The sequence below is a fragment of the Bicyclus anynana genome, chromosome Z, assembly GCF_947172395.1.
Source record: "Bicyclus anynana chromosome Z, ilBicAnyn1.1, whole genome shotgun sequence".
NCBI classification, from domain to species: domain Eukaryota; kingdom Metazoa; phylum Arthropoda; class Insecta; order Lepidoptera; family Nymphalidae; genus Bicyclus; species Bicyclus anynana.
Genome location: NC_069110.1, coordinates 17,530,727 through 17,547,740, shown reverse-complemented (window position 1 = coordinate 17,547,740; position 17,014 = coordinate 17,530,727). Strand labels below are relative to the sequence as shown.

General features: G+C 36.7%; 1 protein-coding gene across 2 annotated transcripts in view; it reads left to right on the top strand.

Moving 5' to 3' along the window:
- Positions 1-17,014, top strand: part of LOC112045741 (homeobox protein caupolican) — a 125,197-nt gene that overhangs the window by 70,036 nt on the left and 38,147 nt on the right. For both annotated transcript variants that reach the window (XM_052890551.1, XM_052890550.1), the window contains exon 3: positions 3,064-3,173. In XM_052890551.1, the coding sequence (XP_052746511.1) occupies positions 3,064-3,173 (110 nt within the window). The remainder of the gene's footprint in view (positions 1-3,063; positions 3,174-17,014) is intronic.

The window sequence follows — 17,014 nt, the reverse complement described above, 5'->3', positions numbered from 1 at the left end:
CAAATTTTTATTTTTTTGGCTAAAGAATCGTAATATGCTTTAGTTAAATGGAATGAGGTAATGATGATGGTGCGATAGATCAAATTTCATTGTCAACTTTGACCATTTAAGATAAGCTTAACTAAAAAATACCTTGTGTACCTAAAGAGTAAATGATTCTTATAGAATATAAAACTTTGCAGAATATGTAGTTGCTCTCGTATTTCATTAAGATGAATCAAATCTCTTGCAAAATATTGTAAAATCTGAGTATGTTATTTTACGATCTTTGGAAAAACTAAAAATGATACAATAAGTGATGATCGTGATGATTGTACCTTCTTTAGTTTTGTAACACCTTGCATGGGTGACCTGAGGTGTGATTCCGTTATTTTATACTCGTCGATGTAATATTCGCCTATAAAATGTAAGTATCATTAGAATTTGAAATTTAATTCTTTGGCATGGGATGCCAAAAACAACAACGAAGTTGCCACGGAAAATAGCGATGCTACATCGCTGTAACTTAACAGAATGCGGGCGCTGCTCTTAGCCTAAAGCTTCTTATATTGATGCTTGTTCGACATCGCATTTGCAATGAAAAATCACACGTATTATAGCGAAGTATCAAAAAGGTCCAACCAAGAGATCAATGTTAAACCAATTCCATGCGCGATTAATTTTGATCAGGCCTTTGATTCTTTTACATTGAAAGTACCACAAAAGAAATGAAAGTTATGACGTCATTGTGTACACTATAAAACAAAAGTCTAAATTGTGTCGTATATGATAGAACTAGTAACAGACTCGTAACATCAGCCGCCCACCCACCAAACCGCAATGGAACAGCGTGGTGAATCTAAGCTTCAAAACACCAATAGGAGGAGGAGCCCATTTTATATCAATTAACATTTATAATATTTTATAAGCTTTTGACGTCGTTAAATTATTTATTTTTAAATTGCCTGTTGTAATTAAAGCTGATTCTGAAAGAAATTCTGTAATTTTAACGGTTTTAATTAATTTATCGCTGACTTGGCACCGCCTTCAAACTTATCAGAAAGTAGCACATACGATGTAATTATTCGCTTTTTACTTTTATGGGTTTTCATGTTAAAAATCGAGTGAACTTTTTCATTATTTTTGAGCTTTCTATTTAATTTAAATTACACAGTTGTATAATTATTTTTTTAAATTACACTTAAAAAATATTAGGTAGGTATTACGTTAATTTGTCCTATACAAGGTAACGTCCAAATTTACGCAAATGTCACGGAAATAATTAATATATTCACCCACTTCGCATGAAGTAATTTAATTACCAAATAATGGTAACATTATTTGGTAAATAAGCTTAGTATTCAGTTACATCAACGTTAAAGATACTTAAACAATATATTGGTGACAGATAAGACAAAGTGACGAAGTCTTAAGCCAATAATAGGATTTAAAAAACGTGGGCATACTCGTATACAGACTCCAATCTTTTATAAATATAGCTTTGTTTACCCCAGACTTCGGTCAGGTTAATTTTAAAATTAATATTTACTGTAGATATTGGTAAAGTAATATCGATAATCAGTCTGAGTTCTATCTCTCTTCTCATCATTATCTGAATTTTTGCATTGCCAGGCTTCCCTCCCACAGATGAAGGGGATGTGGAGTTTTAGACAGACATCATCGCTCAGGTTAATGTAGATATTGTTAAATTAATATCGATCATCAGTCGGAGTTCTATCTCTCTTCTTATCATTATTATAGTTAGCCTATTTTTATTGGCAGGGTTCCCTTCTACAGGAGAGGGAGCTTTAGACGAACCACGTTGATTCAATGAGGACTAAACGGGCTTAGGGCGATAACTTTAAATACTTAAACGACTGTCCAATGGCGTTCACTATTAGATGGTCTCTCTGAGGTTATATAAGATAACTTTTCTTTACGTACAGTGCCTATCCTTGTTAAACACCTTGTGGTCGCCACAGCCACTATCAGATGTTAATGATATTGACCTGAACCAACAGACATTAAGTAATACAATAAGATATTCCGTCCATTGAAATTTAAAAGATATCTTCTTAACGAGCTTCAAGTTTAACCCTTTTGACAAATGTTACGTTACATTAAACAAATTGAATGATTATTATTTAAAAAAAAAACAACGAGGAATGTAAAAATCTCTTCAAAGAATCTCCCATTGAAATGTATTTGTCATTTTGATGGATGCTGTTCTCGTATCGTCGGCCATTAAATAATAATATACTTAAGTCGGGCCCGAGTCATCGATCAAGAATCAATCGCGACCCAATAATAGATTAAACTTAAAGCTACCGTGAAACTAATAATATGGACATATTTTAAATACTTATTTACTAGAGGATTAGATATTAAAACGTACTTTGTTTCTCTATCGGATAACTTTTTTGCTTAACAACCAACTTCAAAATATATAAATAGCTGCTTAGGTATTATAATTGCCTCGCTGTCTAGTGGCTAGTCTATAGGACTTCGGAATCAGATCACGAGGCCGTTGGTTCGAGTCCTATTTTAAAGATCATACTTTGACAAACTCATTTTACATCAAATGGTCAGTGTTTTTTTTCTTTTCATGATCAAATAACGTGTTTGTTTCAACGAAATTAAGTTAAATAACAATAATATACGTTATAACTTGCTATCACTACCACACTAATGCTATTCACGTAAAATGAATCGTCATTTTACGTGAAGTGGCATGGCAACGAAATTATATGACTAGTCATTGGACTAGATATATCATTTCGATGACCAAAACATTTTCGTATATTTCATTAAATAAATACCTACTAATGATAAAATGTACATTTTTTATTACTTTGCCCTTAACTACAATCTCATCTGACGGTAAGTGATGATCCAATCTAAAATGGAAGTGGGCTAAAGTGTGTTAAAGATGGAAGTGGGTTCCTACACGACATCGTATTGGAACGCTAAATCGGTACGTCTTTGCCGGTAACTCCACGGCCGAAGTCTCCCACCATCCAGACTTTAAGTTTAAGGAAACCTTAATCAGACCAGAGACTAATGTCATCCTCCGTCTTTTCACAGGCTGCTGGTATCGAGCTGAAGGAGAACCTGGCAGCCAGCGCGGCTAGTTGGCCTTACCCCACAGTCTACCACCCCTACGATGCGGCTTTCGCTGGCTACCCCTTTAATGGGTGAGTTTTATTTATAACTAGTGGTTTAACTATGCTGGTGAAATTTACGCAAAACATAGAAAACAGGTGTTGGAATGACTCCAGCATTTTCCATCAGCGACATTCTCAGCAGTGTTTTGTGCTTTTTTTTGCAATTTTCATCATCATCGGTATTATTCATAACTTATCATGGAGGTCGACTGATCAATGATCAATGATGAATCTTCAAGATCTTCGTTAGGTACTATACATTTTTATACCTTATTGTATCAATTTATTGGATCAATGATTAATAAGTTAACAAAAAAGAAACAGAAAAGCGTCTAGAATGAGTCCACAACACCTGCTATCGTCTCTAATCACATCTTATAATTAATACTCGTAGACCAATTTAAAAAAATAATAAAATATTATAGATAAATTATGTAACTATTTCATATTATGATTTTGCAATTAATATCGATGATAAATTATTTTATAAGCAATATTTAGAGCGAATGGTATTTTTAAGTGCGTAACAAACTATAAAGCGGGCGCATTTGGGCGTAGCCGGAAAATCCCCAGTGCAATAATGGACTCGCTTTCACCGAAAGCAAAAAAAAAACTGAAGTGGGGGCCCTCTCTGATCGTCATCTCTTTTTTGGAGATTAGCACTTCTCTACGTGGATATTGCATCAGTTAAGCGTTTGAGGTCGCTTATAAATTATGCTGAGCTTTTAGTAGGCAGCGCGAGTGCACTTTACAAAGGGAACACTATAGATTAATATACATAGGTATAGAGAGCTGACGCTTGTTCATTACAAGCTTTACTTTGACTTGTGTTACTATGTATGTAAGCTTGATGTTTTTTATGCAAACAGGCTCGCGTTTGACCATTATCTAAACTGATGGTAAATGTAGATACAGTCTAAGATGGGACACGCTTGCCTAGGTGCCTCTTCACTCTTGTTTTGAAGATACCTAAGTTATAAAATTCAGGAAACAAAGACCTAGGAAGAGTATTCCAAACCTTAGCCGTACGGATGAGAAATACAGGCGCAAAGCGTTTTGTTCGAGTCCTAGGGATATCTACAACGTAGGGATGAAAACCCCACCAATGTCAATTAAACCTTGACATACTTAAATGTTTGCCATCAAACTCCATAGTTACTCGTACATACAAATTATATACCTATCCATATATCCGGTCCATGCAAGAGACCCATGTCCAGCAGTTGACATCCATCGGCTGGTAATGCTGATAATGATGATGATGATGATCCATATACCCACTGCGCTATACCCGTGATAGCCCGTGATAGCATATGACCTCTGCCTCTAATTCCGGGTTTGGGTTCGAATCCTGTCCGGGGCAGCCACCTCCAACTTTTCACTTTGAAATTAAATATCACGTGTCTCAAACGGTGAAGGAAAAACATCGCGAGGAAACTTGCAAAACCAGAGAATTTTCTTACTTCTCTGCGTGTGTGAAGTCTGCCAATCCGCATTGGGCCAGCGTAGTGAACTATTGAGAGGAGATTCAAGCTCAGCAGTGAGCCTAGTGTTGATAATGATAATGATAATGATGACATGTTAGGACCATGGGCTGACAAATTGTCTTGGCTTGCTTCGAAAAGTAAGTTATGCGGTTCGGTCTCCTAGGGACAGCATAAGTTGCTTTTCGCAGCACTTCTTTTTCTTTGTTGATCGAACTCTGACCACGTTTACTAGACAAACAAATTTAAATTCAAATTATTCGATCGGAGTCAAGGGCTAACTTGACATTTAACAAAAAAAAATTGTTGTTGTGTTGGTGCTGGCAAAAAGTAGCATGTATTATGAATGATACGGTTTCGTTTGTAGAGCCGCGCACTTGCCGCTTCAGTAAAAAAACCCAACTCCATTTCGGTATAAAACTAGCTTATAGTAAGGCGGCGCGAAAGATGTTACAGTATCTGATCATCTGTTTTTATCTTCCGATTTAAACGGTACCCTTATAAGATTACTTTGTAACCCTCTGAGTATCTAAATTTTTATCATAAATGTTGAAATACAATTCCTTGTAGCTCTAAAAAAATCCAAGTCAATCGCTTCCAAAAGATACATTCGGTTATGTAGCATTTTTTTCTCAATCAAAAGGAAATTTTAAATTAGACTACCTGACAATTCTTCTATGTGTCATCATTATTAACCCTTACAAGGCTCACTGATGAGCTCGTGTCTCCTCTCAGAATGAGAGGAGTTACGCCAATAGTCCACAACGCTGGCCCAATGCGGATTGACAGACTTCACACACGCAGAGAATTGAGAAAATTATATGATATGCAGGTTTGCTCACGATGTTTTTCCTTCACCGTTTGAGACACGTGATATTTAATTTCTCAAAATGCACATAACTGAATAATTGGAGGTGCATGTCCCGGACCGGATTCGAACCTACACCTTCCGGAATCGGAGGCACTGGTCAAAATTTTTGTCTAGCTAGTACAACTCATTCAACACAGTCTTCGTCAAGCAATAATTCCGGTATGATGCAACAAAGAAACCATTCAGGGATATTAGTTTAATAAATTTTACTCCTAATAAATATAACGTCAACCATATATATGCCGTGTCAATGTCTGAGCTGAGCATGTTCACTTACCATTAAAAGTGATCACAATCAATCGTTAATTTGTCAGTAAATAAAACAATTAAATAATATATGTTGAATCATAAATCATGTTAAATTATATATGTCAAATCATATAAATAAGATAAATCAGTTAGATTGGAGATAAAAGTAGAATCATTCATGTTAAAATCATTGCTTATTCGCTTAGTCGTCGTCTTCAACCCATATTCGGCTCACTGCTGAGCTCGAGTCTCCTCTCAGAATGAGAGGGGTTAGGCCAATAGTCCACCACGCTGGCCCAATGCGGATTGGCAGACTTCACACACGCAGAGAATTAAGATAATTCTCTGGTATGCAGGTTTCCTCACGATGTTTTCCTTCACCGATTGAGACACGTGATATATTCGCTTAGTACATTACGAATTTTGTGTATTTCGTCAGTTAGCAGATTTTGCTGTGAACTGTTGGGTTGTTTCGATAGCGGCGTATAGTAAAGGCACCGAAACACGCGTATGTTAGATATGGATGTTGTACTAGATTATCGGTAAAGTTCTGTTTGTCGGCACTGATGTCCCCCACATTGAAGTAGACACGTTATCTAGTGGGTACATAATTTTAAAATGAGTGCACGTTTATTCTTTTTTACCCCCTACCATGGAGCACATATTATATTATGTACCTAACAGTGGCGTGAATAGGATTTTTTAACTAGGGTAGGCTGTAGGGTAGTTTTAAATCTTTTTCTGTAATTATTGTTAAAACAATGTAACAACAACATAAAATAATTTATATTCACATAACATTCTGTAAATTAAAACTCATGTGTTTTCAATTGAGTAGTACAGTTGCTTTATGTAATCGTATAGCGGCAACAGAAATATGTAATCTGTGAAAACTTCTATAGTCTGGGAAGTTCGTTGATGATACTCCCATGATATGCGGGCGACGGGGGGAAAGACTGCGCGGGTGTGAAATCGTGCGTGCGGGGAAGTGAGGTGCATCAGTCGTGGGTTTTCCATTCATCGCTACACGCCCCTCGGCCCGCGCAGACCAACGGCAGTGTTACGAATGAAGTTGCCAAGCTATAACTGTCACAGTTTATGATATAGAGCCTGGTGATAGAAGAACAAACAGAGATGGACACCGCGTAGTAACAGGGTCCTGTTTTACCCTTTGGAACCCTAAAAAAGATATAACTCTCTTTCGGTTGTCGGGTAAAACTTACGTCCCCTGGAAGTCGTTTAGCGTTATGTAGGAGAGGAACATCACTTTACGTAAATACATATATTTGTTGTGTCGTAAAGAGCGTTATCTCGTCCCGCGTCGGTGGTCCGGCTAAGTTTACACGAGAGCGTTTCCATTATCACACTAACGTTACCACGGAATTAATAAATGAATGGGATTAGCTTCTGTCATTTTTAGTTTTGAAAACTCCGTACCCGTATTATTCATCATCATCATCATCATCATTATCAGCCGATGGACGTCCACTGCTGGACATAGGCCTCTTGCATCGACTTCCAAACAAAACGGTCTCGAGCCGCCAGCATCCAGCGACCCCTGCAACCCGTTTGATGTCTTCGGTCCACCTAGTGGGGGGTCGACCAACACTGCGCTTTCCGGCGCGGGGTTGCCATTCCAGCACCTTGGGACCTCAACGTCCATCGACTCTACGAACTATGTGGCCTGCCCATTGCCACTTCAGCTTCGCGACTCGCTGAGCTATGTCAGTGACTTTGGTTCGTCTGCGGATCTCCTCATTTCTGATTCGATCACGCAGAGAAACTCCAAACATAATTCGCTCCATGGCCCGCTGAGTGACTTTGAGCCTTCTAATGAGGCTCATAGTTAAAGACCCTTATTATTGTTTCAATAAAGGCCCTCTGGAGTATGAAATGTCGAAACATTATGAAATCGCTCCGAATTTAAGAGACTATGGTAAGGCCTCAGAACGTCCAAAGCCTAATTTATAAGATAATATTGACATCAACTTGGCAAGCAATCTCTAAACTAGAACTCATCGTATCTTTTTTAGCGGATAATATAATGAAAACAATTCTACCAATTTAAAACATTAGTTCAATAATAATATTTTGTTATTAATAATAAAATCATGTCCGACTTTTAATCGTGCCGTTTATGTATAAGGGAAACGCGTAGGAGACTCTATAAAAATGATTTTTATTAAAAACTCAGCCTTATCTCTACCATTGGTCTCACTGTTAATTAATATGAAACTTATTTTATTCTAATTTTACTGATTAAGTAAACAACTTGTTTTATGTCAATCAACACATTTACCTACCACTATCACTACACATACGAGTAAGTAGTGTTTACGGTTCAATACCACATAATAGTGTAAGATTTGACATCATCTATTCTTATAATAAATCTGTAGAGAGGTCAATTCTATATATATAATATATTTCCAAAATAATATTAGGGCGTGATTAGTGATCGATACTGATGAAAAAAATGCAATCAATAAAATTTTTGTCTGTCTTTCTGTCTGTATGTTCGGTATAGAAACAAAAACTACTCGTCGGATTTTAACTAAACTTGGTATAATTATTCTTCATACTCCTAGGCAGGTTATAGTATACTTTTCATCACGCTACAATCAATAGGAGCAGAGCAGTGAAGGGAAATGTTGCGAAAACGTGAGAAATTACTCCATTTTTACAGCGTACTAGTGTAAGGGCTGGTATAAAGAGGTCTAAGGGCGGACGAAGTCGCGAGCGTCCGCTAGTTAATAATAGTGTAAAAGAATTGACATAAGCAGATAACACTACTGTATCTTCCATTTATAATGATATGTGCGCGTCGTCAAGGGGTTGTTTCATCCCTGGTCAGGTCTAAGTACTGTATTTCAAAATACTTGATTTCACAAGAAATAATTCGTTTAGAAATATAATTTCCAAGCCTTGAATAAAATCAATTTACTTCCTAACACATTAAATATATGATAATCTAAATATTTCTTTTAGCACTTGATGAACAACTGTTGTATTATGTCAACAACGCTGGATCATGATAAAATCAAAACTATCCAAAAATTAGTTCGTATCACAAGTTCCATAATTGACCAAATCGCCAGTTTGAATAAACAAAATTGATACGTTATAAAAAATACAGCGTTTTGAAAATAATAACGGTGTAATAGGAGGTTTTTAAAGCAGGTGCGGACTTGAAGGATATTTTAAACGTAGTGTGAGTTTGAATGAGACAGTGCATTGGATCAAGTTAGACAATAAACGATTGCTATGTAATAAAATTGACAATAGTCTTGTTGAATCGGCAGTCTAGCGTACAAAATCGATTAATCGAAACGGGATATATCGATAAAATTATAAAATATCTGCTCGTATCACACCTACTAGTAAGTTGGTGATTGGAGCTACATCGCATAGTGTAATATTTGTGACAAACATGTAACGCTCATAAAGTACCTACCTACCAATATAATAGTAGGTAACAAAAAGGCCCTAATTTTTGTTGCTTCTTCGCCTATGAATGTTCGCTTAGTAACTAATATCATTCTTTGTAAACTGTTAAATTAAAGTAGCACTAGTCTGCCTATTACTATACTCGTAGCACTGTTTGACTCGCCCAAGCGACTAGCCCATGGTAAACGGGGCATAAAACAGTGTGTTATCTGACACATTATCTCACACCTTAATCATTCGCCGACAATCCTTATATTATTGAATAAACACCGTTCTGACGCCGACGGTAATTAAAATAAACCGGCAACCATCCGTGACCCCGTGTTTATTTTATGGGGAATCTTAGCAAAAACATCGCTAATGTATAAAGTAACTTTTTACAACAATTTTAATCGCCAGATAACTATTTTATATATGTACGAGTACTATTAATTGGTAAAACAAACAGGTTAAATGGCTGTGGCTTGCACTTCATTGAAGAAGTTGTGCATACGCATCTAAGCTCAATACGCGCGAGTAAAAGATAACCTCCACTTTTTAACCGACTTAAAAAAAACAAAAAAATATGTATTTTTTTAATAAACATTTCAAATTTCGTTTTGAAACGTAATTTGACGTAACCTCAATTTTTTTAACCTATTTCAAAAAATATGTATTTTTTTATAACCATTTCAAATTTCGGTTTGAAACATCAAGTTAACCTTAATTTTTATAACTGATTTAAAAAAAATATGTATTTTTTTATAACCATTTCAAATTTCGTTTTGAAACGTCAAGTTGAGCTTTTTGTAGAGACTCCATTTAAAATCATATACTCGTAATTATTAGTGATAACGGTCGGGCAATTTCCAGGGGATATATTTGTTATTTGGCGCATAAAAGTCTGGAAGATGACTTTGAATAAAAACGGCTATGGTTAGCTATGGATATCACACAGAAAAAGAAAATTGGCAAATTTGAATTTGGTGACAGAACAAATCTTATGAATTCTTATAATGATAAAAATACATACAGAACATTATAGTAACTTCCAACTCGAACTTAACCGCCCATTTATTCAAACATATTCGTTGAAGTGAAAAATTAAGTGCGAACTAAACCACACAGAGCAATGTTAATTAACTAGTATGCCTACTTGTCATGACTACTTATCTATGATCTGTTGGCGATTGAAAAAAGACAAGAAGTGCTTTTAATCCCTGGTCATGGACAGTAAGAACATTTTTATTTGTGTAATTTTATGTATAACGATAATTTGTGGAAAAATACAGATTTTTTTGAATTTGTCCCCAAGGAGGACAGACAATGATCGTTATTTTAGCCAAACTATTTATTTAACCCTCGACTTTGCTTATCACTGACAGGTGACTTTGGACAAAAAATAAGGTCTGGCAAGTTGATAACCCATCATATGCGGGCTACAGGGGGAAAGACTGCGCGGGTGTGAAATTGTGCATGCGGGGAAGTGACGTGCACCAGTCGTGGGTTGTTCATTCAACGCTACACGCCCCCCGGCCCGCGCTCAACATCGGAAGTTTTTTTTTTATTCTTTTCAAGTTAGCCCTTGACTACAATCTCACCTAATGGTAAGATTGTAGTCAAGTGGATGGAAGTGTTACGAACGAAGTTTCCAAGCTAGGTATACGCGGTATTTTTCTTAGTTGTTCGTTTTCTTTTGATCTAATAACGCTATTAGGTTACCTACATACTTCTAACATGAAATAGTAAAAAAAGCAGGTAAAGGTACCTTATCTTACCATAAATAGCTGATAACGTGCGCTGCCTCTAAGATTAACTAGACATAATTTTCTTTTGTTTTATTGAAAAACATCAATAATGAAAATACCGGCCAAATGCGTGTCGGACCACGCGCAGTGTATGGTTCTGTTGATTAAGTTCTTTTCTTTTCACTTTAATCCCATAAGTAATGCACAAAAATACCGAAAACCATACAGTGCGGAACCCCAATCAATTTTTTTTAATCGAAATATTTAAGGTTTCTGTTTCACACGAAATAGATAAACTCGGAAATAATGATAAATTACTTAAGTGGGTTATTAGACAGTGATTATTTCTACATAGAAATCCTTGATACAAAATTCCGAGCAAGCTGAAAATGTCATTGGCAAAGTGCTGATCCTCTAAATAAATCACCTGTAATTAATTAATCTCCCGGTACGGGTCAGTAGCGGCAGAGTGTTGGGCTTTGAGTGATTGACCAACGGGGAGGGACGCTGTGAATTATTTGGGAGGGATGTCACTCATCATTCCACACGTCCTCCTGCTAATTGGTAGTTTGAAGAGACCCAAGGGTACCTGTCTGTTTATCTTTGCTTTGGCAGATAAACAAGTTTTGTGCCAACATAGATTTGGAAACTGAGATTTGCCTCGTTGGTCTAATGGTTAGTTAGGTTAGGTTAGTCCAATGTTTTAAGATCACGATGGCTTCGGCTGTGGCTAGTAACCAGCCTACCGCTAAACATGTACCTCTAAGCAATTTAGCGTTCCAGTACGATGTCGTGAAGAAACCCAAAAGAGGTGAGGATTTTCATCCTACACCTAACAAGTTAGCCCCCTTCCATTCCAGATCATCATTACCTGCCATCAGGAGAGATTGTGGGCGAGGGCTAACTTGTAAAGAATAAAAAAAAACGACGTCAAATCTAAGCTTTTCTTACTTCTCAGAAGTTTTGATAAAGTTTTTCCAGCGCTGAGAGTTATCAAACTTGTTGTTGTTGGTACTCTGTGCCTCGGAGAGATTTCCATGCCTCAGTCATTATTATTATTATTAAAAAGAAAGAAAGAAAGACAATAAATTTATTATTATCTAAAAATTACGGACAGTCAGTACCATATCTTTATGCATGCATCTCTATTATTATCTCTAGCAGGTGTGGCGAACGAACTCTTTCGTTCGTCCACTTTAGGTTAGGCCATCTACATTCACATTCCAGATTCATTTCATATTTAGAATTCGCTCGACCGCGCATGCGTGGATATATTGTTTCGCCCATTCATTACATCTTAACCAGTTCTTCATTCCACACCGTTTCATCTATTTGATAGTCCTTTTATTTTATATCTATATACAATTGTTATAATAAGTAAAGTGAATAAATATACCAATCAACATCGCCTCATTCAAGTACCTAATATATCAAACCTCAATGGCGATATTGGTGACCAATAAAAAGAAAGGGTGTACAGTTCAGTATATGCCGTGCACTACATACTCGTACAAGCATAATACACACTGTTTTTCAGGTCAGACCCGTGTGACATATTAGCATCTGATCTGATCTTAAAAGTTAAACATTATTGTAACCCGCCAACCTGCATAACAGGGTGGTGGCTCTAAGAGTGGCCCCTGTAGCCAAGTGGCACGTCGATTCTCTTTCTACGATCGCAAACGCTTCGAAAACTAAAAAATGTATGGGAATGACATTCAACAGGTCACGTGATCAAGATCTGTCATTCCTATACATTTTTTTAGTTTTCGAAACGTTTGGGATCGTAGAAAAAGAATCGACGTGCCGTTCCGACGTATAGTGGCTGATAATGTTAGGTTTAGACACAATATCTATATTCTGTCTGGGACGCAGTTCATTCAAAAACTAAATACGCTCAATTCTACTTCTTTGTGCATCAATTTCCTCGATAAAAATTGTATTTTTCAAGTATTTCGACGTCGGTTTTGTATTACGTTTTTATGCCAAAAAACAATGGATCACCTAAATTAGGTAACATTGACTGACATATGACCGCAATGTTTCTAATTTGGTTCTAATTAACAAGCGCGAAGTTACTACTTTAAATGACATTGAAATTGAAATTGAAATCTATGCAATTACATTACTTGGTGTGAAAAGGTTAACTTTTTTAGCGACGCCGGTTGGATAAGTAATTACATTCTGTATATCCAATTTACATTATGGTTTTACATATATTTAACTGTTGAAAATCGTATGACTACACCGAGAGACAGTGGTTGATTTCACGGTTCAAACAAACCGTAAAATTTTTAAATTTTTTTCATTCTGCGATAAGCTATTCAAAAAGATTTTTCAAAATCGGTTTACAAATTACGGAAATATCGCTGGACATACATAAGAAAAACATACAAACAACCGAACGTAGAACCTCCTCCTTTTTGGGGCGGGGGTTAAAAATAAATGTACCTACTTAACTTAAAAAAACCTTCCCTTTACTTTACTTTCACAATTGAGACGAATCTAAATTAGAACTCAATGTTGAATTATGTCAAATGGCTCAGTTGTAACTTTAACGAAAATTTATTATTTGTGACGGTAGTCGGATAAAAATAACGAAAATCCATTCGCCACCGACACGACTATTACCAAATTTAATTATTTAAATACGATTGCTCTATTTGAACCGAAATGTCAATGTCGGACTATCAAACATTTAACTATTTTCGATTATATTTGACGCGAATGCGACAATGTACTTTACTTGTATAATTAGGTGTTTATTTAACATCACTCACACCTAATAGTTTTTATTTTTGATTAGTAGGGACTGTGTTTGTTTGTGTAATGTGTGCGAATTTCATGTACATGCCATATATTAAAGTTTGAAAGTCTATATCTCACCTCGGAGGTCTATATGTGTTCATCATCATTATCATCATTATCACCCATATTCGGCTCACTGCTGAGCAACAGTCTCCTCTCAGAAAGAGATGGGTTAGACCAATAGTCCACCACGCTGGCCCAAAAATCAATGTAAATTAAAAAAAAACGTTTAAAAATATAAATGATTTGATTCAATTCAATTTGATTTGATTTTGCTGCAACGGGAACACAAGGTTCCCTTCCAATTCACATAACTTAGACGACAGATTGGCACATCTCTAATAGAAAGTTCAAGTAAAAGTACTAATCTTTACTAAGCACGTATTACCACAGTCTTCCAGAACGTTTAACCTCATACTAAATGCTAGACTTTCTTCACATAACCAGTCTCAATGATATTTCCAGCGATCAAGTAGATAGATTGTAGAATTGCGCGGATAGCTGAAAAGCCGGGGGACGGTATTGACGCCGGGCTCGGCTAGTGAAAGGCACATTCATACATTCATCTTTAGCGAGATAATGTAAGCTACTGTTATTGCATTATATTCTAGGACTGTACTTCCTACTAGGAGAGGCCCGCGACTTCGTTACCGACAAAATCAATAAGTTTTCATCTTTTTTTGATCCCATTACATTTTAATTTTAATGATAACTCTATGTACTCGTGCAAATTGTGACAAAAAGTGACCTGCATGTGTTAAATTCAGCTGCTAACTTGCGAAAAAATAAACAGCCAGAGAGACTAAATTTCGTATTTATATTATTAGTATGGTATTATGTACCTGAGCCGTGATAGTCTAGTGGATATGACCTCTGCCTCCGATTCCGGAGGGTGGGTTCGAATCCGGTCCAGGGCATACACCTCTAACTTTTCAGTTGTGTGCATTTTAAGAAATTAAATATCACGTGTCTCAAACGGTAAAGGATAACATCTAATATATAAAATTCTCGTGTCGCGGTGTTCGAACTTGAACTCCTCCGAAACGGCTCGACCGATTTTGATGAAATTTTTTGTGCATATTCAGTAGGTCTGAGAATTGGCCAACATCTATTTTTCAAACCCCTAAATCCTAGGATAGGGTAGTGGTAGGGTAGGGGTATGGTATAGGGATAGGGTAGGGGTAGGGTAGCGGTAGGGTAGGGGTAGGGTAGGGGTAGGGTAGGGGTAGGGTAGGGGTAGGGTAGGGGTAGGGTAGGGGTAGGGTAGGGTAGTGGTAGGGTAGGTTTATGGTATAGGGATAGGGTAGGGGTAGGGTAGTGGTAGGGTAGTTGTAGGGTAGGGTAGGGTAGGGATAGAGTAGAGGTAGGGTAGGGGTAGGGTAGGGGTAGGGGTAGGAGTATGGTAGAGTAAGGTAGGGATAGGGAAGAAGTGCAAATAAATAAATTAATAAGTCAAAGCGAAGCTTGAGCGAGTCCGCTAGTCTTGATATAAAAAATAAAAGAATACAATAAGGAACTCAAGCTAACTTATCCTAATAACTATACAAATCATGCAAAAAATGAACCAGCCCTTCAGTCATCAGTCGAAACAACTAGCCACGGTGAAATTATTCGGTAATTTTTTTTGGCACTGCGACTCCATGGCCCAAGGGTCTTGTTAATACCAAGTTATTTCGATTTGCTGCTCTGTGCTACCTATGCAAAAACGACATAATGTACCTATGTGGTTAGAGGATCCTAAAAGATTGACTTAATAATGCCCGAAATGGATGGAAAAATGAGAAACATTTAATAAAAGATGAACGAGAAAATGTCCACAAGACTCTTGTTGCGTGATGCGTATATAAGTCCAGTAATAAATTGACACCTAACAAATTGATGAGTTTATTATAACACATTGTACCGACGCAGTCCCCGAGCCGCACGGACCTGAACCCGTTACCCGTTGGTCATCATCGCTGCGTGACTTGTGTGCCAATGCGCGCTCACACTTCCGTTCGAATAATTACATACGACGCAACTTTGACTACCAAAGCTTTCTTAGTAGTCCTTACATAGTTCATAGTTACAAAGAAATAGTTTTTGGTTTGGTTTTGTTATTAGGTATATTATACATATACATATTTAGCTGAGAGCTGTGATAGCCCAGTGGATATTACCTCTGCTTCCGATTCCGGGGGGTGTGGGTTCGAAACTGGTCCGGGGCATGCACCTTCAACTTTTCAGTTGTGTGCTTTTAAAGAAATTAAATATCACGTGTCTCAAACGGTAAAAGAAAAACATCGTGAGAAAATCTGCATAGCTAAGAATTTCTTATAATATGTGGTGGACTAAAGCCAAACCACTCTCATTCTGAGAGGAGGCTCTTGCTCGATGGTGAGCCGAATTTGGGTTGTTAATGACGACGTTGATATTATTACGCAAATTATTAAATCATCTCAACACCTTTCGGGTTTCTTTGAATTTCAAAAAAATATGATTCACATTTTAACCTATGATCTCTACGAAGTTTCGTGTTTACGGTAATTATGTCCAAAAACATCCTGGGTTCGAGTCCAGGCTATATGGATAGTAGTGAGTTTTCGTTTCTTTTCTTGCCTGTCTCTCGACCTCCAACCTTGTATCTCGTGTATAGTTATTATCTCAAATTTATAGTAGGTATCTCAAATTTATAGTATTTTTTTTCATTTTTATTAAAAAATATTTATGTACCTATTATTAAATTTACCGGGACGGCTAGCTAGTTGAAATTATTTCAACAAACTAAAAGCCTTATGCAAGCTGCCATGTACGAAAGTTATGTCCATTAATAGAAGACAATTGCCAATTCTTCCTGTCACCATCAATGTGGGTAACATAAATATAGACTGAAATGAGTAATCGTTACGCCGGTCACAGACGGTCAAGTATACAGCGCTGTCTGCAGCTTAAGGATGTTAGCAGTGATAAAAATATCGAAATAGGTTATTTATAGTATCCATATTTTAGAAGTAAAAATTTCTATGGCCGCGTCGGGCACATTTTGGTAGGGGAAAATTTTATCAGTTCGCGTCAACGATATCCTCATAACTGGTGCACGAGCAGTGTGCTGTGAGCCTTAGACGCTTTTTGGATGGTTCGCCGACATGCTTAGTATATCTGTAGCTATGCAGCTATAGAGCTGTGTATGTCTTGTAAGTAAAATTTAAGGGATTTAGTGAAAAGTTTACTAAGTACCTAGATATAAAACGTGCATTGTTGAAATAGTGTTTGTTTGATTATTATTTTAATCGTTTTATCAATAAT